Raw genomic sequence first — 26,908 nt, 5'->3', positions numbered from 1 at the left:
AATTCAATATATTTAGACTGGTTGACTCAATTGGATCTTGTGTGTGTGTGTGTGTGTGTGTGTGTGTGTGTGTGTGTGTGTGTGTGTGTGTGTGTGTGTTTGTGTGTGTGTTTAGTGGGAGAGAGAGAACCCTACCCTTATTTGGCAGCATGTCATTGTAGGATTTAAATTGAATATAGTTAGACTGCTTGACTGGATTAGAGCCTGTGTTTGTGTGTCCCTCTGTGCATTTGCATTTCAATATGCGTCCATATTTGTAATTTTGTAAGTTATTACTATTCTGCTAAATCATAGTATTTCTGCTACTTTTCGGTACTTGTGCTAAATACAGTATTTCTGCTAAATCATACTATTTCTGCTTTTCATAGGATTTGTGCCTAATATAGTATTTCTGCTCAATTATAGTATTTCTGCTTTTTATACTATTTGTGCTAAAACATAGTATTTTTACTAAATGTAGTATTTATGCTTAATCATACTATTTCTGCTTTTTATAGGATTTGTGCCTAATATAGTATTTCTGCTTTTTATAGGATTTGTGCCAAATATAGTATTTCTGATTAATTATAATTTTTCTACCAAATCATAGTACAGTATTTCTGCTTTTTATAGGATTTGTGCTTAATATAGTATTTCTGCTAAATTATAGTATTTCTGCTTTTTATAGTATTTGTGCTAAAACATAGTATTTCTACTAAATGTAGCATTTATGCTTAATCATACTATTTCTATATATTTCTGCCAGGTCCCCAGGCAGCCAATCCTCTGTGAAGACTGAGACATTCAAATTTTCAAATCAGGGCCTGCCAATCATATATGTGGGCTGAGGCATTCAAATTTGCATATTGGGGCCTTCATGGCTTCTAAGCCAGCCAATCATATCTGAGGGCTGAGGAATTCAAATCCACAAATCAGGGCCTGCACGGCTTCCCAGCCAGCCAATCATATATGTGGGCTGAGGCATTCAAATTTGCATATTGGGGAATTCGTGGCTTCTAAGTCAACAAGTCATCCATGTCATATATCTCTAAAAATTCATATTTTAATGATAAATTGTCAACACTTGAAGATTCCCCAATCTCTTCTGAACAAAACGGTGTAAGAATGACCGTTCTAGCCCCTACGGTTAGGAAATTATGGTCATTTGTTTGAGGGGAGTCGTCACTATGAGAAATAGACTGCAAAAATCCTGCACGGCTTCCCAGCCAGCCAATCATATCTGAGGTCTGCCGTTTTTTCTCTCGTCATATCTCAGCGACAGATGTACAGAGAGCAATAAAAATCGCGGTCAAAGTACACCAAAGTCCGCTGATTCAGCCAGTACAAGAATTAAGCTTCTAGTCCACCTAGTTTTTGAGTTACACAACGTTTTGTAACTCCAGAAAACGGCGCTTTTTGCCTCTCACCGCGATCTAATTCTGACTGCTCATCACCCTGTTTTTCAAGGCGCCCGCTCTCTTTCCCAGTGGCGCAGTTGGTAATGACACGGGTCTGCAATCCAAACGTCGTGGGTTCGATTCCACCTAAGTCAACAGGTTTTTTTCCCTACAAATTAATACACTATCACAGACCAGTAATTCATATTCATCATTTATTACAATTCTGCAAACTTTTAGCATTTTACCAGCTTTTCTAATATGGACCTCACATTCTTGTTAACACTCCATGGCACAAATACTCTTCCCTTTAGGCTCTGTGTATGTGTGTGTGTATCAATATTTCTCCCATTTTAAAGTATTACTCCTCCATAATTGTATTTCTGTTAAATCAAAGTACTTTTACTACATCTTGGTACTTCTGCTCAATCATAGTATTTCTGCTAAATCATAGTATTTCTGCTACTTTTTGGTACTTGTGCTAAATACAGTATTTCTGCTAAATCATACTATTTCTGCTATTTTATAGGATTTGAGGTAAATATAGTATTTCTGCCAAAACATAGTATTTCTACCAAATATAGTATTTCTAATAATTATAGTTTTTCTCCCAAATCATAGTACAGTATTTCTGCTTTTTATAGTATTTGTGCTTAATATAGTATTTCTGCTTTTTATAGGATTTGTGCTTAATATAGTATTTCTCCTTTTTATAGTATTTGTGCTTAATATAGTATTTCTGCTTTTTATAGGATTTGTGCTTAATATAGTATTTCTGCTAAATGTAGTATTTATGCTTAATCATACTATTTCTATATATTTCTGCCAGGCAGCCAATCCTCTGTGAGGACTGAGACATTCAAATGCACATATCAGGGCCTTCAGGGCTTCCCAGCCAGCCAATCATATCTGAGGTCTGCCGTTTCTTCTTTCGTCATATCTCAGCGACGGATGTACAGAGAGCAATGAAAATCGCGGTCAAAGTACACCAAAGTCCGCTGATTCAGCCAGTACAAGAATTAAGCTTCTAGTCCACCTAGTTTTTGAGTTACACAACGCTTTGTAACTCCAAAAAACGGCGCTTTTTGCCTCTCACCGCGATCTAATTCTGACTGCTCATCACCCTGTTTTTCAAGGCGCCCGCTCTCTTTCCCAGTGGCGCAGTTGGTAATGACACGGGTCTGCAACCCAAACGTCGTGGGTTCGATTCCACCTTAGGCAACATGTTTTTTTCCCTACAAATTAATACACTATCACAGACCAGTAATTCATATTCATCATTTATTACAATTCTGCAAACTTTTAGCATTTTACCAGCTTTTCTAATATGGACCTCACATTCTTGTTAACACTCCATGGCACAAATACTCTTCCCTTTAGGCTCTGTGTATGTGTGTGTGTATCAATATTTCTCCCATTTTAAAGTATTACTCCTCCATAATTGTATTTCTGTTAAATCAAAGTACTTTTACTACATCTTGGTACTTCTGCTCAATCATAGTATTTCTGCTAAATCATAGTATTTCTGCTACTTTTTGGTACTTGTGCTAAATACAGTATTTCTGCTAAATCATACTATTTCTGCTATTTTATAGGATTTGAGGTAAATATAGTATTTCTGCCAAAACATAGTATTTCTACCAAATATAGTATTTCTAATAATTATAGTTTTTCTCCCAAATCATAGTACAGTATTTCTGCTTTTTATAGTATTTGTGCTTAATATAGTATTTCTGCTTTTTATAGGATTTGTGCTTAATATAGTATTTCTGCTTTTTATAGTATTTGTGCTTAATATAGTATTTCTGCTTTTTATAGTATTTGTGCTTAATATAGTATTTCTGCTTTTTATAGGATTTGTGCTTAATATAGTATTTCTGCTAAATGTAGTATTTATGCTTAATCATACTATTTCTATATATTTCTGCCAGGCAGCCAATCCTCTGTGAGGACTCAGACATTCAAATGCACATATCAGGGACTGCACGGCTTCTCAGCCAGCCAATCATATCTGAGGTCTGCCGTTTCTTCTTTCGTCATATCTCAGCGACGGATGTACAGAGAGCAATGAAAATCGCGGTCAAAGTACACCAAAGTCCGCTGATTCACCCAGTACAAGAATCATGCTTCTAGTCCACCTAGTTTTTGAGTTACACAACGTGTTGTAACTCCAAAAAACGGCGCTTTTTGCCTCTCACCGCGATCTAATTCTGACTGCTCATCACCCTGTTTTTCAAGGCGCCCGCTCTCTTTCCCAGTGGCGCAGTTGGTAGTGACACGGGTCTGCAACCCAGACGTCGTGGGTTCGATTCCACCTTAGTCAACAGGTTTTTTTCCCTACAAATTAATACACTATCACAGACCAGTAATTCATATTCATCATTTATTACAATTCTGCAAACTTTTAGCATTTTACCAGCTTTTCTAATATGGACCTCACATTCTTGTTAACACTCCATGGCACAAATACTCTTCCCTTTAGGCTCTGTATGTGTGTGTGTGTGTGTATCAATATTTCTCCCATTTTAAAGTATTACTCCTCCATAATTGTATTTCTGTTAAATCAAAGTACTTTTACTACATCTTGGTACTTCTGCTCAATCATAGTATTTCTGCTAAATCATAGTAGTTTTGCCAAATCATAGTTTTTGTGCCAAATCATAACATTTGTGTTATGTTATAGTATTACTACTAAGTGGAGGAATTTCTGTCATGTTACAGTATATGTGCTGATTACAGTATTTCTGCTAAATCATAGTATTTCTACTATATTATATTTTTCTCTCTAAATATAGCATTTCTGCTATATAATTATATTTCTGCTATGTTATAATATTTGTGCTCAACCAGAGTATTTGTGCTGATACATAGTATTTCTGCCAAATGATAGTATTTCTGTCAAATTATAGTATTTGTGCTAAAACATAGTATTAATTTAAAATTACAATATTCATAGTTCATCACAGTGTCTCTGGTAAATCACAGTATTTCTGCTCTGTTGTACTATTTTTCTAAATCATAGTGTTTCTGTAATGCTTAAGTATTTTTGGCTAAATATATTCTTTCTGTTATCTTATACTATTTCTCCTAAATTCTTGTATTTTTGAGAAGTTATCAAGTTTCTGGTAAGTTACAATATTTCTGCAAAGTTCTGCTATGCTATTGTATTTCTGCCAAGTATTATGTTTCCTCTAAGATATTGCAGTTCTGCTAAGTTATTCCATTTTCGCAAAGTTCCTTTGCTTCTGCAAAGTTTTTACAATTTCTGCAACTTTTCAGCTTTTTCAGCTAGTTTTTGCATACAGCTTCAGCTTTAAAGCATCCACACTGCATTTTCGCAGGAAATGCAAATTTTTCTAGTTATATTGTATTTTTCTTGCAGACAAGAATTTTGGATACGATTGTCTTACCTGTGATTTCTCTTGATTGTGTGTGAAATGTGTGTGTAGCCTCGTTCAGTATGTAACCCCAGATAGTGGTTTGGCTTCAGGGTAAATTAGCAGCAGTCTATAAAGGGCTGCCAGTTAACATCAGACGGCCTCTGATGTCCAAATGAAGCTTTCTGAAGCTTGGATTGAAAAACGGTTCATTACTCGAAGCTTTTCAACACAGTCCTGTTTGGTGACATCTGGTGGACAAAACTATGAAGCGCAGTTGAATCTACAGCTTATAATGAACTGCTTCATTATGATTGCCCACTCTGCAGAGATGAACTGACAGCTTCTCTTTAATGTCACGTGACAGTTGTGTCTGATATCGGGCTGATATGGTGCTTTGAACATGTATTTGTTTTACGTGAAAAAAATTCTGTTACGTCGATTTTAATAATAAATAATTTAGATGAATAAAACGTTCTTGTGTAAACATGTGCCATGGTGTGTTCTCCTGTTGCTTGTGACTTCTTGTAGTTTGTTAGTAATAAAAAATACACTATATATATCAATGTAAAGCACAATATTATAATAGGTTGTGAGTATGCTTGTGCTGTGAGGTCACTGCCTCCACCTGATTATGTAATTAACCAGCAGACTGGTACATTTATATATAATATACTATAAGTTATATCATTATAATTATGTGTACATCATATTTCTTATGTACATTTTAGACCTGGGAGCAGAATTGCTGATGAACTGGTTTTTATTCAGGAACAGGCAGAGCGTCCTCTCTTCCTGGCTCCATGTCTATAATTATGTCACACACTGATTCGCTCCCACAAAATCACCAAAACACAGCACAAATCCCACCAATGATTCAATTCCTTATAAATCATTGAATCAGGTACTGAAGCAGTGACGTGCTGAATGAAGCTTCAGGCGTCATTGATCACGTGACTCTGTTCAGACAAACCAAGCCTCAGCACAGCGTTTCTGAAGCAGTGTGTTGATTTTTTGACACATGTGCCGGAGCTTCAGCTTCAAACGGGCCGTCACCATCAGAGTTGCTGGAACAATGTCCCACTACTGGCTACTCTGTTTTATTCTGTGTTAAGTTTCTGAATGTGAATTTTCTGTGTTAAGAATAACAAAGAAAATGTAATGAAGTGATTTTAAAGTTTAAACTTTGTGTTAAATCTTGTAAATCAGACAGAGAGAGAGTTGAGGTGTGGGTGGATTTCAGATGATCAAATGTCAACAACCTGATTGGTGTGAAGATGTGATGTCCAGTGAGGGAAGGGGGGAGAAAGGGTGAGCAGGTATAAAAGTGAGGTGAAGAAGAGATTCGGGGTTCTTCCCTTTTGTCCTCTGTGAGATGAGCAGTTCAGAAGTTTGGATCTAAGAGGTTCACAGTTCAAATTCCAGCAGAGACGCTAAAAGGAGAACCACAGTCCAACCTGTGAATGTTTTTAACCCTTTGTGAAACAACAAAGGCATAAATATGATCATATAAATATTATCTACTGGGTCAGACTCATAGGATCAGGGATTAGAACTCCTTTTATCAGAGAGATGAAATCTACTTCCTGTACAGGGTTTTTTTGTGGGCCTACCGATCGACAGAAACTAGAGTCAATAAAAAAACTGGACATTGGCTCAATGTGTGTGTGGCACAGGGAAACAAGGACTGAGCGCTGTGTAGTCCCACATAAAGTCAGACACCTGCTCACCCTAGGTGGACCATGGCATGGTCTATATGGAGGATACAGACACTGCTGAAAACATGACTCTGTCTGGTTTAGATGATAAAATGTCTTTACTTTAGGAGGCTGTGGCTCAGAGTACATTCACATAATGCCTTTGAATAAATGTAAAAAGCTTGTTTTTCTCCTGCTTTGATTTCTTTGTCCAGGTAGAAATTCTGCTTTTTGCCTCTAAAATCTGAAACAGTTTGAAACAAAGTTTGGCGCTCTAATCCTCTCTGTGTTTGTCCTTTGGTCAGATGGTGATATTGAATGAAATATTCCAGTATTCAGTAGCTCAGCAGCTTTGTAACATGTGGTTTTGCACACTGTTCAAACCTCAGATGTTTGTGTAAACAAGTGTGGAGGACACAAACTCACGGGGGGAGGAACGACATTTACTGTTGATGTGTCTGACATTTAGTCTCCATGAGTTCTCATAAGACTGAAGAACTCTGTGATCTCTAACATGCAGCTGTATGTTTTGAAATTATGTGTCTCATTCTCTGGACCAGTGGTCCCCAAACTACGGCCTCCACATTTGACCCGGCCCCCTGAACAATATTAGAGATGCATTATTATTTTTTCAGTCTGGCCACGTGATCGACACTAATGCACCCATAGCACACTGGGGTGTAGTGGGCCTGCCCGACTGAATCTCTGGAAATGTTTCCTCATGTTAATAAAGCTCATTTGATTTGAATTGTGAACCGCGCTAAAAAATTTTTTTTGCTACTACGACCTCACTTTGCCCAGAACGTGAACGTGACCCCCCCCCCCCCCCCCCCCAGAACGCAATAATGTTAGGTAAGAGAAAAATTGCTTCAGAATGCAGGGTATTTAACCTGCAGTGGACACACGATTATTTTTTTGTTCAATGCAAAGAAAAGGCTGTTTGTCTCATCCAACACGTGGCGGTATTCAAAGAATACAATCTGCGCCGACATTATGAATGCCGTCACAAAGACAAGTATGATAGCTTGCAAGGCCAAATGCGAACAGACAAAATCTCAAAGTTAAAAAGTGGACTGTTAGCTCAGCAGACTGCATTTGTACGCCAAACTCAGCTGAACCAGTCATCAGTTCGGGCCAGCTTTCGTGTTGCTCAACTGATAGCAAGCTACGGTAAACCTTTCACTGAGGGAGAGTTTGTCAAGAAATGTTTGAATGTTGTTGTGGAGGAGGTGTGTCCCGATAAGAAAGATGTCTATAATGCTGTGAGTCTATCGGCGAGCACAATCACCAGAGGCGTGGAAGAAATAGGGGGTAATGTATATGCCCAGCTGCAGCAAAAGACGAAAGAATTTGACTTTTTTTCATTAGCACTGGATGAGAGCACGGACGTGCAGGACACAGCGCAGCTTCTTATTTTTGTTCGTGGAGTTAGCGCAAACTTTGAGATGTGTGAGGAGCTGGCAGCCCTCCAAAGTCTGAAAGGCACTACGACGGGGAGGATATTTTCGACAAAGTATGTCAAACAATGGAAGAGTTGGATCTGGACTGGGCAAAGCTTGCTAGCATCACGACTGACGGGGCTCCTTGTATGGTGGGCGCATCTCGGGGCCTAATAGGACGCATGAACCGCGAGATGGAAGAACGGGGTCTCACCGCCCCTCTACAAGTCCACTGCATAATTCACCAGCAAGCGCTTTGCTGCAAAGTGTGGAAGTGGGATTCTGTCATGAAGGCTGTGGTATCATGCATAAACTTCATCAGAGCAAATGGACTTAAACACAGGCAGTTCCAACAATTCCTGTCTGAACTGGAATCTGCGTACGGAGATGTGCTGCACTACACAGAGGTCCGATGGTTGAGCCGCGGCAGAGTTTTGAGGCGTTTTTACGAACTGCTACCCGAAATTAACGCATTTCTTCATTCAAAAGGCAAAACGGTCCCAGAGCTGATCGACCCAGAATGGAAGTGGCACCTCGCATTTTTAACAGACGTGACGGAAATGCTGAACGGCCTTGACTTGCAGCTACAAGGCCAGGGGAAACTCATTTGCGACATGTATTCCCACATAAAAGCATTTGAGTTGAAACTAGCGCTGCTTTTGGAACAAGTGAAAAAGCACAACTTCACCCATCTCCCTGCTACCCAAAACCTTTCTGCAGAGAACCCAGCGGTCCTGTTCCCAGCTGAAAAGTGTGTGGAAGCACTGGAAATGCTGAAGGCGGAGGTCAGTGTGCGCTTCCGTCAACTACATGTTCATGCAAAAGAAATCCGTCTTTTCCAAAACCCCTTTGTTGCCGACATCGATGAAGCCCAGCCTTTTTATTAGGGGTGGGTTTTTATAATCGATTTATCGATTAAAATCGATTCTGACGTGGAAATCGATTCATTAAAATCCTGAATCGATTTTTCAATATAAATTTATTTTGCCCGAAATTCCAGAATCTCAGGTGAAACCTCACAAAATTTCAACAACCACCAAACAGCTAAGACAGTAAATGAGAGCAGGAACACGGATTCTGCACAAAGACGTAAACACAAAACTCGGACCCGCCGTCGGATCAGAATCAGTGAGATGTCGCCTTTCTCACCGACTGCACGGACACGGTCGGGGCTGAAAGCCGACAGCTCGCTGATTCTGATGTTTCGGCGGGTCCGCGCTTTGTGTTTACGCCCTTTTTGCGCTGATTCTGAAGCTGTTAGTTTTATCTCTCTCCAAACAATATTGACCGAACCAGCAGCAAAAGAAGATCCAAACTACGCTTCACATAAACATCGTCATGAATTCACTCTGACTTTTGCTGTTTTGCTTCCACCACAATAAAATCACACCTCATACACAGCTCTCTCTCTCTCTCTCTCTGTACTTCAAGAACAGTTTCCCGTCTAAAAATCTGTTTTCTTCATCATTCGCTTGCTTGTTAGGCACGAATCTACCGTTGTTTACAGCGCTGTCAGACGCTGGTTTTTTTTTTCGTTTTACATACTTCCGAAAAGAAAACCTAATTTCTGCCGTTCAATACTGAACAAACTTAAACTTAAAATTATGCAAAATGCAAAACGCTTAGCGTGTCTCTAATAAAACCTCTGTAACTTCAGAGGTAATGTTCATATGTTGATTAATGGTTTTCTTTCGTTTTTGATGTACTGCAGAATATTTTTATAAAATCCCAGGCCAGGAAAATCGCCTTCATGTTTTTCTGTGTTTTATCTTCAGCTACTTTGACACAAAGGCATCTGCTGTGATGCTCACACCTTTGATAAAGTCTGGAAAGTGTCAGCTTCCTTCCTATAGATACAAAAATATGTAAATGTACTGATCTGAATTATAATATTTCTGACTGTCAAAATTTCCCAGATTCAAATCGATTCGATCCCCGAATCGAATAGAATCGATTCGGGGATCGAATCGATTCGGGACCTTGTGAATCGGAATTGAATCGATTCTAGAAATCAGTGACGATACCCAGCCCTACTTTTTATCAGTTTGAGCTGGCCGAGTTACAGAACTCTGATGTTCTGAAAGACGCATTCAAGCCCAACAGTCTCCTTGACTTCTATGCCGCCCTCCCAAATGACACGTACCCTAACATAAAAAACACGCAATGAAGATGTCCACACTTTTTGGCAGCACGTATATCTGCGAGCAAACCTTTTCACGCATGAAACTCATGAAAACTCCGATGAGATCAAGATTGACAGATGAACATCTGCATCAGTGTTTGAGACTGGCTGTGACTAGAATGGAACCGGACACTCAACTTCTCACCGGCCAGATGCAGGCCCACAGTTCACACTGATGAACATACAGTACATAGGTAAGCTCACTTTTGTGACTTGAATGAGTTATTCTGAGTATAAACAAATAGAATCATAATAAAATCTACTGGGATAAAATCCATCTCCACAACCATTGAAAAAAGCTTGTGAAAATGTTTTGTGCTGTGTAGGTGCTGTATCACTTAGTTCGGTTTCTCAGCCTGCTTGCTTTGTGGTTTTCAGAGGGAAGTTGGTGAGAGAGAGCAAACAGTGGTGTCTACTAGGCTACCCTACTGGAACCTACAAAACTGGATTATAAGGAAAGAACACAAGAACTTTGAGAGACTGCTCATATGAGTCATTTAAGAGATTCTGCTCTGACAACTGAAGCGTAAGATTGTGCACGGCACAACAGAAACTTTCTTTCTGTGAAGAACCCAGAGAGGGTTATTTGATTATTTATTGATGTCATAAATAGTGTTATTAAGTATTTCCTAAGTTAATTTTTTCTGTTAAGAACCCAGAGAGGGTTATTTGATCTCGGAAAGGGTTATTAATATTTGGTTATGTGTGGCTTTCTGGAAAACAATAAATGTTTACATTTCGGCAAACCTGCGATCGTCACACTTTTTCTGTTACAAACTGACCCTGGCCCCCCATCAGAGAAGGAAAAAGTTTGGGGACCCCTGCTCTGGACTTTACTAGACAACGAGTGAAGAACAGATAACGAATATCATCTTTAAAGTGATGAATAATAACTCTGCCTCTGTGTCTTCATAAAAAGATCGTACTTCTGAAAGGTCAGAGGGCAGCATCCACTCTGGTTTTACACAGTTTTGCAGCTTTAGCTCTTCTGAAGTTCAGCACCTGCTTTTTCAGCCAATCAGAAGCCAGTATTGTAGAGAGTTCATATTTCTTTTCATGCAATTGAATAATTTTGAATGTTTAGGTGAATATTTATATTTAGAGTATTTTCTCGATCAGTGTCTTCAGTCCTGACCCTGAGTGCGTACATTTAAAAATAAAGTGATATAACTTCTTTTACATTACTGTGAACTTCTTGTACAGTTTGACAGCTGATTGTTGTCGTGTTTGTCGTCATATGAAGATCGTTTCCTAAAGAGGACTGAACAGTCATTCAGCCTCTGGCTCCATCCATGAATCTGATGTTTGCTGTATAATCTGTGCTGTTAATAGTGTAATGGAACATATAATTTGTACATATAATTTCACATGTAATTATGATGATCTTTAGAGAGATTTACAGGGCTCTCAGCGAAGGCGGTCGCACTTTTCTCCTCTCCTCTCCCTTATCTTCCCTGCTTAGCTTCTTATGTCCTTGTCTTGTCTTGTGTTTTTACTTACTTTTCCCTGGAACACTCTCTCACAGTCTGTTCTCTAAAACCTAAAAGAGGAATTATGGATTTGATCAACTGGTCTCTGAATGCAATTGACACCCCTTCTCAACGAGAAGTCTGGGCTCGGCTGAGCCTGACTGCTGAAGATATCTACCTATTCGGAACCATGATAACAGGGTTCTTGCTGATCGGAGCTGGCTTGGCCCTGGCTTATCGAAGAATTAAGGAAGCGGAACTGGCTGTTCAAACCCCCACAAGGCTGCCCGCTGGGATTGAAATGATGGGACGAGGTGTGAGTTTCTCAAAATGGGCTCATTGAGTGCAGCACGGAGAAGATCTTGGAGAACGCACGGCTGCCGTGAATACTCAGAACAAGACCTCTGAGTGGAAAACTGGATTACATCTGGAGGGGCTAGCTCGACTAACACCTTTGAGCGCAAATTGATCACATCTTGGGGAAGTGCACTGCGGTCATGAGTTCTCGGAACCTGCTCTTTGAGCAAAAAGAATGACAACATCACGAAACGTAAGTTTGGATAACATCATGGAGAAGCTCGCGGCTCTCCAACGGGAGATTGAGAGACCAGTGTTGGACTGTTAGAACAGCTTTGAAATTTATATGAGGTGTTCGCACTAAAGTAAAAACTATCATCACTTCATGCGGAGACCCCTTCGGCGCCAGCTGCGGTCTCAAGGCTGGAGCTGAACAAAACACCCTGATAACGACTGTTTAGACTGTTCCCCCCATTCCATGCAAGGCCACCTGGGTTGGCTGGAAGACTGTTTACTTAGCCTAGCAGGGCGAAGGACACTGTCTCCGCTGAACTCTGGACACACACACACACACACACACACACACACACACACACACATACACTGATATGCACACACTGATCCCCCCTCCCTTTCCAAACGCCTTCGATGCTTGTGCCCTACTGGGGCAGATGGCAGTCGACTGGACCAGCGCAGACATGCTGCAGGACCGGATGCGCTGTCTACACCGGCTCTCATTCACCCTTTACCCGCCCCTGTTGCTTGTCTTGTGTTTCTATGGTGTATTGATAGTCATGTGCTTTTTGTGCTGAGGTGTTTTTTCTGTTATCAAACTGTTCTCCCACTAGGAGCTCAGTCTGAGTGGAGGATTTTTTCTCCTCCTCTAACCTCATGTTATGTATTTTTGTTGTTTTTTTCCTATCAGCCTACCTTTCTGACATGTCTCCCCAATGTGATGTTTGTGTAAAGTTGGTCAGAAGGTTCCTTTGTAAGTGTGCATGCGCCATTAGCGTGCTGCCTGCTGTAACCCTAATTTCCTTCGGGATTAATAAAGTATTCTGATTCTGATTCTGATTTACCCATTAAGATTTTAAATGAACGATAAACAAAGGCCAAGAAAACTGAGTTAAACTCCTGAGTCTACTATATATTTGCACCATGAATAAATGAATTGTTTGCACCAGTAATAAATAATCAAATATATCAAATTATCATCAATATTTAAATAAAAGCAAGCATCGCACCAAACAAAACAACAATTCAACAGACAGTTCTATAAAACTGTGGATGATTCAAAGTGCTGCTATAACTGCACAACAAAACTGCAGTGAGAAAAGCTTTGGATGTTCAGTTTAGTTATAATGACAGTTAAACAACTAAAATACTCGATTAAGTAGGTGAGAAAAAGTTACATTTACTGGATCAGTTTAAGACCAAAATACATTTGAATGAATTACTGACATGGACACTTTGTGAAAAATTACTAAACAGTTCAGGCAAAATTTTACTAAAACGTTGAATTAAACTTGAAACTTTTCATTTAAACTCCACAGTGACTGTGTACACAGGAAAAACTACAAAATAATGTTTGTTTGTTTGTTTTTTAAACATTGTGGACCGATCTGCATTTGTTGTTGCTAAATGTAAATATTTGTTACTATTTAATGATCATAATCTCATTTGAACATAGGTTTGATTTAGTGGAGTCAGTTGTTCCCATGCATCATTCTGTAAGTGTGAGAATGAACTAAGATTAGAAAATGTCAAAATATAAAGTTTGATTTATTTTTATTCATTACAGCATCCTAAACTTTGCTGAACTTTTTGAAATATAAAATGAACTCGCTGAGTGTTGACTGTCATAACTCAAGAAAATTTTAACTGGGCTGTCCCAGTTGAAACTAATTTTAACAGTTTAAACCAGTTAAACCAGTTTACCTGGGTCAGACTTGTTACTGCATGTTGTAATCACACATACCACACCCTGCATCATGTGATTGGCTCTTGGTCGCTCTGTAAGAATATTTCTTTAGTGCCTCCCTTCACAGATGTGTCTGTATCAGGATGGGTCTAAACAACATGGTGTAAATGCAGTTGCTGGTGAGCCTCATTTCCTGTAGGAGGTGAACAACAGCAGAGATCTGTTTCCCTTCAGAGCACAGAGGTTGTTTCTGTTCAGAGGAAGTGAAACTGTCTGACAGTCACTGAGAGACGGTGAAACGGCACAGCACATGAATCAAATGGATCAAACAAAATTCTGCTGTTCAGTCTGTTTGGATCTACTGAAGGATCCGGTGACTATTCCCTGTGGACACAGCTACTGCATGAACTGTATTAAAAGCTTCTGGGATGAAGAGGAAAAGAAGAAAATCTACAGCTGCCCTCAGTGCAGACAGACTTTCACAGCGAGGCCTGTCCTGGTGAAAAACACCATGTTAGCAGATTTAGTGGAGGAGCTGAAGAAGACTGGACTCCAAGCTGCTCCTGCTGATCACTGCTATGCTGGACCTGAAGATGTGGCCTGTGATTTCTGCACTGGCATGAAGCTAAAAGCTGTGAAATCCTGTCTGGTGTGTTTGGTCTCTTACTGTGAGAAACACCTTCAGCCTCATTATGATGTGGTTCAATTAAAGAGACACAAGCTGGTGGAGCCCTCCAAGAAGCTCCAGGAGAACATCTGCTCTCGTCATGATGAGGTGATGAAGATGTTCTGCCGTACTGATCAGCAGAGTATCTGTTATCTCTGCCCTGTGGATGAACATAAAGGCCACGACACAGTCTCAGCTGCAGCAGAAAGGACTGAGAGGCAGAGAGAGCTGGAGGTGAGTCGACAAAACATCCAGCAGAGAATCCAGGACAGAGAGAAAGATGTGAAGCTGCTTCAACAGGAGGTGGAGGCCATCAATCAGTCTGCTGATCAAACAGTGGAGCACAGTGAGAAGATCTTCACTGAGCTGATCCATCTCATCCAGAAAAGAAGCTCTGATGTGAAGCAGCAGATCAGATCCCAGCAGGAAACTGAAGTGAGTCGAGTCAAAGAGCTTCAGGAGAAGCTGGAGCAGGAGATCACTGAGCTGAAGAGGAAAGATGCTGAGCTGAAGCAGCTCTCACACACAGAGGATCACATCCAGTTTCTACACAACTACCCCTCACTGTCAGCACTCAGTGAGTCTACAGACTCATCCAGCATCAATATCCGTCCTCTGAGCTACTTTGAGGATGTGACAGCAGCTGTGTCAGAGGTCAGAGATAAACTACAGGACATTCTGAGACAGGAATGGGCAAACATCTCACTGACAGTCACTGAAGTGGATGTTTTACTGTCACAACCAGAGCCAAAGACCAGAGAAGGATTCTTAAAATATTCATGTGAAATCACACTGGATCCAAACACAGCAAACAAACAGCTGTTATTATCAGAGGGGAACAGAAAAGCAACATTAAATTTTTTTGGAAAGTCTTATTCTGATCATCCAGACAGATTCACTGACAGGTCTCAGGTCCTGAGTAGAGAGAGTCTGACTGGACGTTGTTACTGGGAGGTGGAGTGGAGAGGGAGAGGAGTTTAAGTAGCAGTCGCATACAAGAATATCAGCAGAAAAGGAGGGGGTAATGAATGTGTTTTTGGATGGAATGGCAAATCTTGGTCATTAGATTGTAACAACAACAGTTATACATTTTGGTACAACAACATCCAAACTCCTGTCTCAGGTCCTCGTTCCTCCAGAGTAGGAGTGTACCTGGATCACAGAGCAGGTATTTTGTCCTTCTACAGCGTCTCTGAAACCATGACTCTCCTCCACAGAGTCCAGACCACATTCACTCAGCCGCTCTATGCTGGACTGAGGGTTTATAATCATGGAGCCACAGCTGAGTTGATTAAAGTGAAATAGACTGAAGTCTTTCATATTGTGGGTTTAAATCTGTATTTTAGTTTCATTTTATTTTCTCTCCATCATTTCTGCACAGAGATCAGCTGTCAGTCAAACATTATGGGTGGTACCTCCACATCTTCTAGTTGTTCTCTTGATGTTTCTGAGTTTTTAAAGGAGATCTTTCCTGTGACTGTTTATGGAGGCTATCACTGCTCATCATCATTTTGATTTACTAAAATATTTCTCCACATGAAAATGTAAACTTCTCTATCCTCTAAATGTTTCTGGAATATTTGTATTGAAAAATGTCGACATTTCTCTTCATGAGTATGGCAGACCATGTGTGTGTGTTTGTGTTTGTTTTTGTCAAAATCATCAAACAAATGAGGAAAAACTGTGATTTTAATGAATGAATTCATATATTGTGTTGATGTTTTATTGTGTGAATAAACTGGAAGGTTTGACTATAAATCAAACTTTGAACAAAGTCTTTTCTTCTGTCTTCATTCCAGGATCTCACTCAAATCTGATGCAGAAAATATGAAACTAATCTGAGAGAATAACTGAAGCAGTTTTCCTCCTGAAGCATCACAAAGTTCAGAGTTCATGTTTAGAGCAGAAGATTCAGCAGTCGCTCTGTGACCTTTCAACTTTCTTCACTAAAACAGCTTCATTACAGAGAAACAAGTCACATTTTCTTGATGTTCTTAAGTCCTTTCAGATGTTTTTAATGGTCCTTGAATGCAGCATCAGTGTCGCAGGTTTAAAAGGTCACTTTCTGTTGTGTTCAAAGATTTCCTTCAGATATGGTCTTTAATCAGTAAAGCCAGTGATACAGCAGTGTCATTAGCCGTGTTATTGGCACCAGGCTGTGTTTATGTATGTGTTTAATTCTGTCTGAGGATGTCTTCAGCATGAAATGATCATTTGCTCAGCTGCTGTGTCTCATCTCTTATCAGACATTGGTTGGAACAGAGTTTTGTTGCTGACCATCTGACAAGAGGGTGAAGAAAAGCTTCAGGCTTCATTTGGACACTACGTTGGACAGAAGTCTCCACAAAAATGACTCAGAAACACAAATATTATTAATGAAAGTCCAAATGTCAAAAAGGGGTCATACATGATCCTGAGAAATGTCCTTGAACATTTGAACATGAGTCAGAGGGTTGTCAGGTTTCTACACTGCATCGTGGCATCAAGCCTGAGATGTCTGTGTAAACAAGTATGGAGGACACAAATGCACAGACGCAGTCGAGCTGTTTACTGCTGATGAGGAAGGAAAATAGTCTGTTGGATATTAAAGCAGCATTTATTAGAGTAAGAACAGATACTTGTGTCCTTCATTTGATCCCCGTCAATTTACAGAAGACTTAAGGACCCTTTGACTTCTAACATACAGCTGCATGTTTACAATTTTATTATTTATTTATTGATTTCTAGCAAAGCGAGACTTTACTGATTAAAGACATATAATCAGACATATTACTGTTACTCTCTGAAAAAGACTCACATAAAGCAGATTTATCACAAGCAAACATCAAGACACATCCTTCATGGCTTAAAGTTGCAGTGGGACTCTTTCGCCATCTGGTGGTTGTAACAGTTATGACAACTCTTCCTGCATATATGTCCCTCCTCAGTGTGAAGAAGACTGGACTCCAAGCTGCTCCTGCTGATCACTGCGTGTTCCTCCTGTGTCTAAAATCTATTTCCATTATGAATCAGGAAACTGTTTGCACCAATCATAAAGGCAATAAAATACGTCACACACTAAGAAATAACAAAAAGGAATTGTGGATTTCAAGGAGATTTTTCCGTCGTTTTTTGAAATCATAAGAATACAAACTAATGCAAGACTGTCATGTTTTCATAAGTTTGTAGAGACACTGTTCTGTTGTATTCTAGGACATCAGTCACTTTTTAAATGCATGCTCCTCCTCATCATCATCATCATCATCATCATCAGCACCCATGACCTCCTATTAGTCTTTGTTTTGTTATTTTTCAGAGTTCAGGAGACGTTCTTATGGGATTTCCACAGTGTACAAGTACTGTTTAGACCCTTTACCTAAAAGAAAAGAGTAAAGTACAAAGTAGATTTACTCACTGCAGGAAAATAATGCCTCAATCTGATATATTGTCTTATATGACAAACTGAAAGTGATGCATCAAAGTGTAAGCAGCATTTTCCTGTTACAGCTGGTCTAGATGGAACTGATCTGATCTCCTTTATGTACAGGTAGATATCCAGTGGGTTTGCTAAGGGTCACAGATGAGGGGCTGTGTGAGATGTTTAATGGGAAAGGAAATAAAACCAGTGTTCCAGACCTGCAGCTAAGATACTCGAGTATCTTCAAATATGAAGCTGAGTATTACTTCCATACTTTCCTCCACTGCTGATGACCTTGTTACCTGCTGCTCCCTGTTAATGATCAGCCTCAGTTCTGATAGTAAACTGTTGGCTCTCGTTCTGTCAGGTTGTTGCTCAGTGACGTCTTGTTTTCATTTTCCTTCTTCTTCAAATGTGTCTTCCTTTAACTCTTTGCTTTTGTTTCTGCTTCAAACACCAAATGATACACGTGCTGCACCTCTGATGGTTTGTCAGAGAGCAGAACAATTTACATTACAGAGAATATTTTACAGTTGAACATAAACTTTCACTTTTTTCCTCTAAAGTGTGCTCACTGGTTTTTCCAGCTGCTGTGAGATGTTTCTGCCTGACTGTAAAGATGGAAATAAACACAGATGGAAACACTGAGTCAGAGTGTTGCTGCTGGTTAGTCAGTATATAGGGAGTGCAGAATTATTAGGCAAGTTGTATTTTTGAGGAATAATTTTATTATTGAACAACAACCATGTTCTCAATGAACCCAAAAAACTCATTAATATCAAAGCTGAATGTTTCTGGAAGTAGTTTTTAGTTTGTTTTTAGTTTTAGCTATTTTAGGGGGATATCTGTGTGTGCAGGTGACTATTACTGTGCATAATTATTAGGCAACTTAACAAAAAACAAATATATACCCATTTCAATGATTTATTTTTACCAGTGAAACCAATATAACATCTCCACATTCACAAATATACATTTCTGACATTCAAAAACAAAACAAAAACAAATCAGCGACCAATATAGCCACCTTTCTTTGCAAGGACACTCAAAAGCCTGCCATCCATGGATTCTGTCAGTGTTTTGATCTGTTCACCATCAACATTGCGTGCAGCAGCAACCACAGCCTCCCAGACACTGTTCAGAGAGGTGTACTGTTTTCCCTCCTTGTAAATCTCACATTTGATGATGGACCACAGGTTCTCAATGGGGTTCAGATCAGGTGAACAAGGTGGCCATGTCATTAGTTTTTCTTCTTTTATACCCTTTCTTGCCAGCCACGCTGTGGAGTACTTGGACGCGTGTGATGGAGCATTGTCCTGCATGAAAATCATGTTTTTCTTGAAGGATGCAGACTTCTTCCTGTACCACTGCTTGAAGAAGGTGTCTTCCAGAAACTGGCAGTAGGACTGGGAGTCAAGCTCAACTCCCAGTCCCAGTAGGACTGGGAGTTGAGCCGCATTTACTCCTTATGCAGCATAAGGAGTAAATACAGAATATTAACCAAAGTTGTGATTAAAACACCTTTTACAAATGCACAAAAAAACCCAAAAAAGAAATCTTTCTACCTTCTGCAAAGTTCATCGCCCCAGAAAAGACAAGAGCAGCAAATTCTCCGACACTGAAACCTGCAGCAGCGACACACATCTCAATGGCCTGTGTACAGCAGGAAACAAGTCAAAAAAAATAAAAATAAAAATGTAACAGCCTCCCGATTATGACCGATATATCATTTATGTCACTGATACATCCGTAACTGAAATTAACTCAGAACAATTTGTTTATTTTTTTAAATGGTCATTCAGAAGCAGAAGATTATTTACGGTGATGTTTTTGGTGGGAGTGAAACAACAATCTACTGATAAAAACAATAAAAACAAGATGTGATAATAAGAAATAACCACTGTTGGAAGCCTTATTTACTCTGTCGCCTTAATCAGGTGCAGTAATTAAAGTTGAAATGAGAAACTTTGCATTTGAAAGATGCTCTTCTACTGGGCGCTCAAAATGCTTTCTTACAACAAGCATCATTCATCCACACCTTCATACATAATGTGCGCACATTTTAAATATAAATTAATATTACTGTAGCAGTATTTTTTTTTTTATTAAAAAGATAAAATGGCCACATTTAAGAAGGCAGGACCTGCAGTTATTGTCCTTTTTCCAGACATTTATCTGGCACTTACTTTGGGGTTTTCTTGGTTGAGTCTCTCCACAGCAGCCAGGGAGGTGACAAACACCGCCGGCTGACAGTGAACCGTTTTCTGCAGCTCAAATTCAAATTCAAATTTTATTTGTCACGTACACAGTCACACACAGTACGATATGCAGTGAAATGCTTAGACAACTGCTCGTGACCTAAAGAAAAAAAGAAAAGGCTATGAATAAGATAGGAAATAAATATGAAAATTAAAAAGGGGTAAATTTAACTAGGAAGGAATAAGATAAAATATATAAATTAAAGTTAAAAAAATAAAATAACTGTACAACAAAATACACAATACACAGTATAGAACTATATAAGAATGTATGAAGAAAGCTCGTCCTCGGGGCCCTCCAGACACAGAGACAGCAGGTCGTAACCCAGGATCTTCTGGGCTACGGTGAACATTTCTTTAACGTTGGGGTATTTCAAAAGTCCTCTGCCCATGCCCACAAACTGGCTGCCCTGACCGGGGAAGAGGAGCACGGAGCAGCCGCTGGGGTCTTTTTTGGGTCTCCGCTGAGGCTCGCTGTTCGGGGGAGAAGCGGGGGCTTCAGCCGGAGGAGGGTAATCTCCAGCCGTGGAACCGGGCTTGTTGGTGGACAGCGTCCTGCTCAGAGAGACCAGCGACCTGACCTTCCCTCTGGAAGATGCTGCCATCCTGACTGCCACTGATGCCAACATGAGCTGTTCCTCATCCAACGACGTGTCTGCGGATGAAATAAGACGCACAGCCCGCCCGGACAAACTGTAATCACCGAAAGAGTCAACTTTGCTTGAACTCAACTCTGACATCTGCTCGGCATGACACCTCACAGGGAGACGCCATGTTGTTTATACGGAGTTTATTCTCGTCTTCTTCCGGTTGACGTTCAGGCTCTTTCACGCTGCAGCGCCACCTCAGGTCAAAGTATGTCATGCTCTAATGTATCGTGTTTTTCTTTTCTGTGCTTTAATTTGTCTACAAAGTGAAAATAACTATAAGAGCTTTTAAGTATACACAGACATGCGCTTCTTAAATTTAGCTTAATTGGCTCCAGAGGTAGGAAGTAAAAAAGTAAAAAAAAACTTCCTTACTGTACTTAATTTTTACTCCCTACATTTTTAAACAAATATCTGTAGTTTCCTCTCCGTATATTTTCAAAACAAACTCGTTACTTTGGGTTTAACGCATTTGGGGGAAGTTAATATTTCACGTCACTGCAGGCCTTCAAACAATGAGATTTGAGCCTAAACAGTGACACATGAAAGGCAGTCGCGTTTTAATCAGTAGAGATGAAAGAGCAAACCATGTACCGTAGTTTTGATTTATTTATTTTTAGCACAACACCAGAACAACCCCACGTGCCCATAATTTGCGGTACTTCAGAAAAAAAGGAGTGAACATAAAAGGGAGTAAAATGTTGTGGCAGGTAATTTCAAATGCAGCATTTCTATCACCTCAACAAACACTAACTGTGTCACAGTGTGTTGCTAGCTAAAGCTCCACTTGCTGTATTTCACAGGAAGAGAAAAGAATGAGAGCTAACTTCACTCAGAGATATAGAAAGAAAGAGAAAGAAACCAGGCTGTATTTAAAGGTAAGGACTGCTTAGTGATATTTGATAAAATGTAATTGTATTTTAACAGGGACATAAAGTGCTTGTCTTACTCCCTTCTTCTAGCTCGAAATTACTTGCCAAGTGGTAAGGACCGTTCATGGTCACACGGTGAGAACATTGGTGTTGACTATGAAGAGATATGGTCAGACAGGGGAGGGGCCAGTCAGATTTATCAACTCAACCTCCTTAAAGCATGGAGAGAGGCTGAAACCAATCTCTGGTGAGCCCGGTTAAGGAAAGAGATGAGTTGGTGCCTGAGATGCCAAATTCCAACATCCTCATTCCCGCCATTGAGATAACACTCTCACACAGGCCCAGAGAGCAGATGTTGCTGCATTGCAGATGTGTTATACCCCCTGCCCAGCCGAATGACTCTCAAAAAGAAAACTTTGCAGAAAATCAATGTGATCGCTTGGATCACTGGAATTATCATCTCGATATCTCTTGTCCTTCTTTCATTTCAGACGTCTTGAAAACAAGTTTTAACAAAGTCCTGGAGAAGTGCCCAATGCTGGAGGACCTCCTGCTTTACCCCTGGCTCAGATAAACTCCTCTCTGACACAAACACACACGCATACTGAATTCACATCTTGCCATACAAATGTGATACAGTAACCAACTTTCTTTCTTTCAGAAAAAAAGAAAATTGGGAGATTCAAAATTTTCCTCACAGTAATGTTTGCATCAGTCTATCAGATGAATCCCCTCCAAGTCCAATATTTACATCAGTTACAGTGATAATGCTTGGTGTCTACTTTCAGCCACCGCAGTAGAATGCCAGGAATGAATCTCATTGAAATTGTAGTTGCATTTGCTATTTAATTTAATTGTCATGGATGATACACAGACAACCCAACAGCAAACAGAGGGAAACAATGGGCTTAAATACACAGAGGGATAAATGAGGGAATAAGACACAGGATGAGAGCACAGCTGCGAGAAATCACAAACAACAAGACCATGGGGAAGGAAAACTGAAAACACTAACATAGTCTAAGGAGCTTAGAAAGAAAACGTCTGGACTTCTTTATGTTGCTTGAAGACGTTCAAGCAAAGTTTAAGTTCTTTTCATCCAAGAAGGTGAAACATCTTCAAGCAACTTCAAGTCCAGACGCTTTCTTTCCAAACTCCTTAGACTACGATGACCTAGATGACTGAGAACCTTCACAGACATGAAAACACTAACATAGCACACAAGACTATCAAAGTAAAACAGCAAACAAGAGACTTTTACAAAGACACAGAGTTGACACAGAGACATGACTGACTGGGGAGAAATTGGGGAACATGGAAACAAGAGTGACTAGACATGACACGTGGGACACAGGGGCAAGGCAAAGTAACAGAAACCTAAAGCCTAAGAATATAACACAAGAAGAAAACAATAAAGAGAACCAAAAACATACATAAGAATAATCAATGAATATAAATGAACAAACACAAAACACTGGGTCACAGACTCAGTACCATGACAGTTAAATGTACATAATAAATACTTTAAATCAGATGACAATGTAGCTGACACTGTGTTTATTAGTGTGTGGTCAACCACAAATCTTCATACTGTCATCCATACATGAGGTCTTTATACAAACGATGAAAGATAATGAAAGAAACTGTTTAATTGATGTGAAATGATTGAATTATATGAAATATTATGGCTTTGTCTGCCAGTGTTTTTCTGTAAACTACTTTGAACTACTGGCAGTCAGTGAAGTCACTGAAAGGCAAGATTCTATGTTGTGTTGCCGTAGTTTCCAGAGTTTACTTATAAAGCTCACTTACAGAATTCAGTTAGAAAAGTCAAGCATTTGAAGGGCGCACATTTGAAGGAATATTAACTCAATATTAACTCATTACGGTTTACATTTTCGAGTTTAAAAGTTCTCCGAAATTACAATGAAAAAGGAAACAAGAAAAATTACCACTCCAGCCGATAAGAAAGATTCAGGAGATCAAGGTAAGTAAAATAATAAAATCAAATCCTGGTAAAATCCAAATCCTAGAAATGTTGACACTGTGTGAATCATTTTTGGAGCAATTGAATCATATGTTTGATTGAAAATAGCTTTAATACAAGATGTCTAATCAAAGAAAGGTTACCGGTCTTTTGGTAAAATAATGTAATAAGTTTATTCTTGGACTCAACAGTAAAAACAGACCAACAAGTGTCATCAAGATCTAAGACTTAGTAAACCTAGTATCAATTCGCACTGGTCAGTTTTTTTATCCCAAGAATAAACTTGTGATAATTTAAGCAAAAGCAATTTCAAATTCTTTGCCAAACTGCTTCCAGTCCTGATGTCGGGGACTCTTTTTCACCACTGTGTTGTTGTCGTTTATAGATTGTAAGAGCAGGACTGCTAAAAGAAAGGCCAGTCCTGAAAAGAAGACCCCAATAAAAAGGAGGAGGGTCGCTGAGCAGGCTGGTCCTTCCACCAGCTCAGATGTGGTCAGAGGAGTGAAGCGCAAGGTTGTGCAAGATGAAGAGGGCACAACAAAGAAAGCAAAGAAGGCTAAACTTCTCGACCATATGAGCGGTGACAAGGAGCAAGCATCCTCCTCGTTGGACTCTGGTAAAGGTAGGCTAATTAGTTGAATAAGGGGGTAGATTAAGTGTGGTTGCTAGGTTTAAGATATTAGTGTTTAGTGTTTGTGTCTATCATCCAGTGAGCTGATGTGCTTTTGGTGTTTTCCACATCTCCAGACTTGAACAACAAACAGGTGTGCGCAAAAAATGGCAAAAGAAAGGCCGCGGGAGACAACAGAGAGTCACCCAAGAAAAAAAAAAGGAATGTGGACCAGGACAAAAAATCAGTGGCAGACCAAAAACGTAAGTAGCAAGCAGCTTGGGTTTTATATTCAGGGGAAGGGCAAAAGGAACATTTAGGCTACAGAGGAGAGTAATTTGTGTCACAGCTGTAATAAAACAAGATTTGTTGTTTTGTCTGTTCAGGTGAATTCCAAGCCAGATATGTGGAGGAGCACCAGCTCGGAGAAGGAGGCTGCGGAGCAGTGTTTGCTGGCTACCGGCTAGAAGATCGTTTTCCAGTAAGTGTTCAGATGATGGTAGTAAGACAGGCAGTAACGCAGATAATGGATAATATCGTAAACTGAGACGTCTGCTGTGTTTCCACCTTTCATTATGTCATACTGAGGAAATGCTCACCAATGCTCTGTGTCTTCTAGGTTGCCATCAAACACATTCCCAAAAATAAAGTCTACTGCAAAGTGGCGGTAAGCGTCCAACACTTGAATTAGTTTTACATTACTGGATTGAATGCGGCGTTCCTCATCATCCACTTTGTTGTAATATTTCAGGATGAAAGCGGGAAGAAGCTCTCAGTGGAAGTGGCCATTATGGTTAAACTTGCAGGTGAAGCAGAAGGGTCAGTGGGAATATCAGCACCTGTGTCCTTGCTGGAGTGGTTCGACCTTGGCAAAGAGCTGATCCTGGTGCTGGAGAGACCTGTCCCCGCTGTGGACCTGCAAAAATACAAAGCAGAAAATGGAAGAACTTTAACAGAGGACAAGGCCAAGGTAGGTTGACTGGGAGAACCTTAGACTGTACAGCATTCAATCAAGGCAGAAAAGCATTAACTCATTATTGTGTTTTTCATCTTTTCCAGGTCATTCTGAAGCAACTAGTTGATGCTGTAAAGGAACTTGAGGATAAACACATCTTTCATCGGGACATCAAGGGACAAAACATTCTGATTGAGACCGGCTCAGATGTGCCTCGAGTTCGCATCATTGACTTTGGACTGAGCTGCTTTGTTAAACAGCGATCTCTGTATCGCATCTTCTATGGTAACATATTCTGCTCCTGCTTTTCACAGATGTAACAATTTGTGTCTTTTGTTTTAGAAGAAATTGCAATTGTGTCTGTTTGTTAGGCACTCCTCTTCACATCCCTCCCGAGTGGTACATTAGGAGCTGCTACAGGTGTGGACCCACCACGGTGTGGCAAATGGGAGTGGTGTTGTATGAAGCGCTTCATGCACGATACTTTAGTACCGCGAGGTTCCTCACAAAGAAACTGAGCATCAAGAAGCGTCTGTCCACAGGTAAGAAAACTTCACACTTCCAGATTCACTGATGCCTTGGATCACTAGAACTATCATCTTCATCTTTTTGATCTTTTCTTTCTTTCAAGAATGCCGGAATTTCTTGGACGCATGTTTAGCTATAGTCCCGGAGAAGCGCCCAACACTGGAGGAGCTCCAGCTTCACCCCTGGCTAAGATAACACACACAAACACACAATTCACACCTTATCATATAAGTAAGATACATTGTAGTAACTTCCTTTCTTTTTTCTGTTGGACAGGAATAGATAGAATGGGTCAATCTTAAAAAATAAATAAATAAAAATTTAGCTTTTTTGGAGTTCCTGTAACCCCCCCAGCCATCCCAGGAAAGGGGATCTCTCTTTGAATGGGCTTTCCCGAGGTTTCTTCCCATCGATCTGGCCCCCTGGGGAGTTTTTCCTCGTCTTCATAGAGAGCTTGGGCTGGGTCAGGAGCTCCATCAAAACTGTCTTTATTTGATGACTTTAATGTCATCAAATAAAGATGTGTTTTACTTAAAGTAAAATTTGATCAAAATAAAACTTGTTTAATTCATCTTTGCTGAGGATTCTCCTTCATTACTATTTTGTTTTGTTGTTTTGTTTTGTTTTTTTTTACCCATGGTGCATTTTGACAAATAAGAAAACTGAATCAGGTTAAAGTGTGCACAAAGACAGTCACACTGCAAATGATCTGAAGACTTGCATCTGTTGCTCTAACCCCCAACTAGTTTAGACAGATTTCCTGGTTCTACCAGAGGTTTTTTCCTTCAAGAAGGGAGTTTTTCCTTCCCACTGTTGCTGAGTGTTTGCTCATAGTGGGTTGTAAAAGCATAAAAGTTAATAAGAGGCATTCATAGCAGAGTTATCACAGCGGGAACTATATAGTTTAAGTGTACAATTTCTACAGGACGAATTATAACTTCATTATGTATAAAAGCTCCTGTGGATAATTACTCCTATTTGTAACTTTACACAAGAGAAAGTTTGCTGTCACACTATTTATAACAGGTTGGATTTTGTCCTCTGAGTTGAGCCTTTGGTTGCAGTTTATTGAAGAATTTCCTCTAAAGTAGCTGTTGATAAAGATTTAAAGTCCTGTTTATATACAGAAATATGCTTTAGTTCATGTTTTTTTACATGTCTGCCTCAGTGGATCAGTAGAAGATCTGGCACAGGAAACTAGATGATGAAAAAAGGGTACGAATACACAT

At 39.8% G+C, this 26,908-nt stretch overlaps 4 protein-coding genes across 4 annotated transcripts; 3 read left to right on the top strand and 1 right to left on the bottom strand.

Annotated features, from left to right (window-relative positions):
- Positions 1-7,975: 7,975 nt before the first annotated feature.
- LOC146368145 (general transcription factor II-I repeat domain-containing protein 2-like) lies at positions 7,976-8,776 on the top strand. Its single transcript, XM_084913566.1, has one exon. It carries the CDS (start codon positions 7,976-7,978, stop codon positions 8,774-8,776), a length of 801 nt encoding a protein of 266 aa, XP_084769692.1.
- Positions 8,777-14,023: 5,247 nt separating this feature from the next.
- Positions 14,024-16,193, top strand: LOC146368144 (tripartite motif-containing protein 16-like). The gene has a single exon (XM_084913710.1). The coding sequence runs from the start codon at positions 14,069-14,071 to the stop codon at positions 15,404-15,406; it is 1,338 nt and encodes a 445-aa protein (XP_084769836.1). The 5' UTR covers positions 14,024-14,068; the 3' UTR covers positions 15,407-16,193.
- A 2,650-nt stretch (positions 16,194-18,843) lies between these two features.
- Positions 18,844-20,908, bottom strand: LOC146368143 (malonyl-CoA-acyl carrier protein transacylase, mitochondrial-like). The gene is made up of 3 exons (XM_084913740.1): positions 20,366-20,908; positions 20,009-20,096; positions 18,844-19,475 (listed from the first exon to the last, which is right to left on the bottom strand). Exons 1-3 carry the CDS (start codon positions 20,818-20,820, stop codon positions 19,347-19,349), a joined length of 672 nt encoding a protein of 223 aa, XP_084769866.1. The 5' UTR covers positions 20,821-20,908; the 3' UTR covers positions 18,844-19,346.
- LOC146368142 (serine/threonine-protein kinase pim-2-like) lies at positions 20,845-26,254 on the top strand. Its single transcript, XM_084913715.1, has 11 exons — positions 20,845-20,935; positions 21,531-21,605; positions 22,091-23,586; positions 23,972-24,208; positions 24,334-24,459; positions 24,583-24,677; positions 24,816-24,863; positions 24,948-25,166; positions 25,256-25,436; positions 25,523-25,693; positions 25,783-26,254. The coding sequence occupies exons 3-11, from the start codon at positions 23,526-23,528 to the stop codon at positions 25,872-25,874; spliced, it is 1,230 nt and encodes a 409-aa protein (XP_084769841.1). The 5' UTR covers positions 20,845-20,935; positions 21,531-21,605; positions 22,091-23,525; the 3' UTR covers positions 25,875-26,254.
- The last annotated feature ends 654 nt before the right edge of the window (positions 26,255-26,908 follow it).

The sequence above is a fragment of the Perissodus microlepis genome, chromosome 18 (assembly GCF_051167445.1).
Source record: "Perissodus microlepis isolate ML-2025 ecotype Zambia chromosome 18, ASM5116744v1, whole genome shotgun sequence".
In the NCBI taxonomy this organism is placed as follows: Eukaryota; Metazoa; Chordata; class Actinopteri; order Cichliformes; family Cichlidae; genus Perissodus; species Perissodus microlepis.
This window is presented reverse-complemented; position numbering and strand designations above follow the sequence as displayed.

Bases quoted from the DNA above. Each gene is read 5' to 3' on its own strand.
- LOC146368145 (XM_084913566.1), top strand. From the start codon at position 7,976: ATGGAAGAGTTGGATCTGGACTGGGCAAAGCTTGCTAGCATCACGACT.
- LOC146368144 (XM_084913710.1), top strand. From the start codon at position 14,069: ATGAATCAAATGGATCAAACAAAATTCTGCTGTTCAGTCTGTTTGGAT.
- LOC146368143 (XM_084913740.1), bottom strand. From the start codon at position 20,820: ATGTCAGAGTTGAGTTCAAGCAAAGTTGACTCTTTCGGTGATTACAGT. The intron at 20,097-20,365 runs CGAGCTTTCTTC...TGAATTTGAATT, and splicing joins TGTCTGGAGGGCCCCGAGGA to TGAGCTGCAGAAAACGGTTC. The intron at 19,476-20,008 runs GTAAGTGCCAGA...TGCTGTACACAG, and splicing joins TCAACCAAGAAAACCCCAAA to GCCATTGAGATGTGTGTCGC.
- LOC146368142 (XM_084913715.1), top strand. From the start codon at position 23,526: ATGAAAAAGGAAACAAGAAAAATTACCACTCCAGCCGATAAGAAAGAT. The intron at 23,587-23,971 runs GTAAGTAAAATA...TGTCGTTTATAG, and splicing joins GAAAGATTCAGGAGATCAAG to ATTGTAAGAGCAGGACTGCT. The intron at 24,460-24,582 runs GTAAGTAGCAAG...TTGTCTGTTCAG, and splicing joins ATCAGTGGCAGACCAAAAAC to GTGAATTCCAAGCCAGATAT.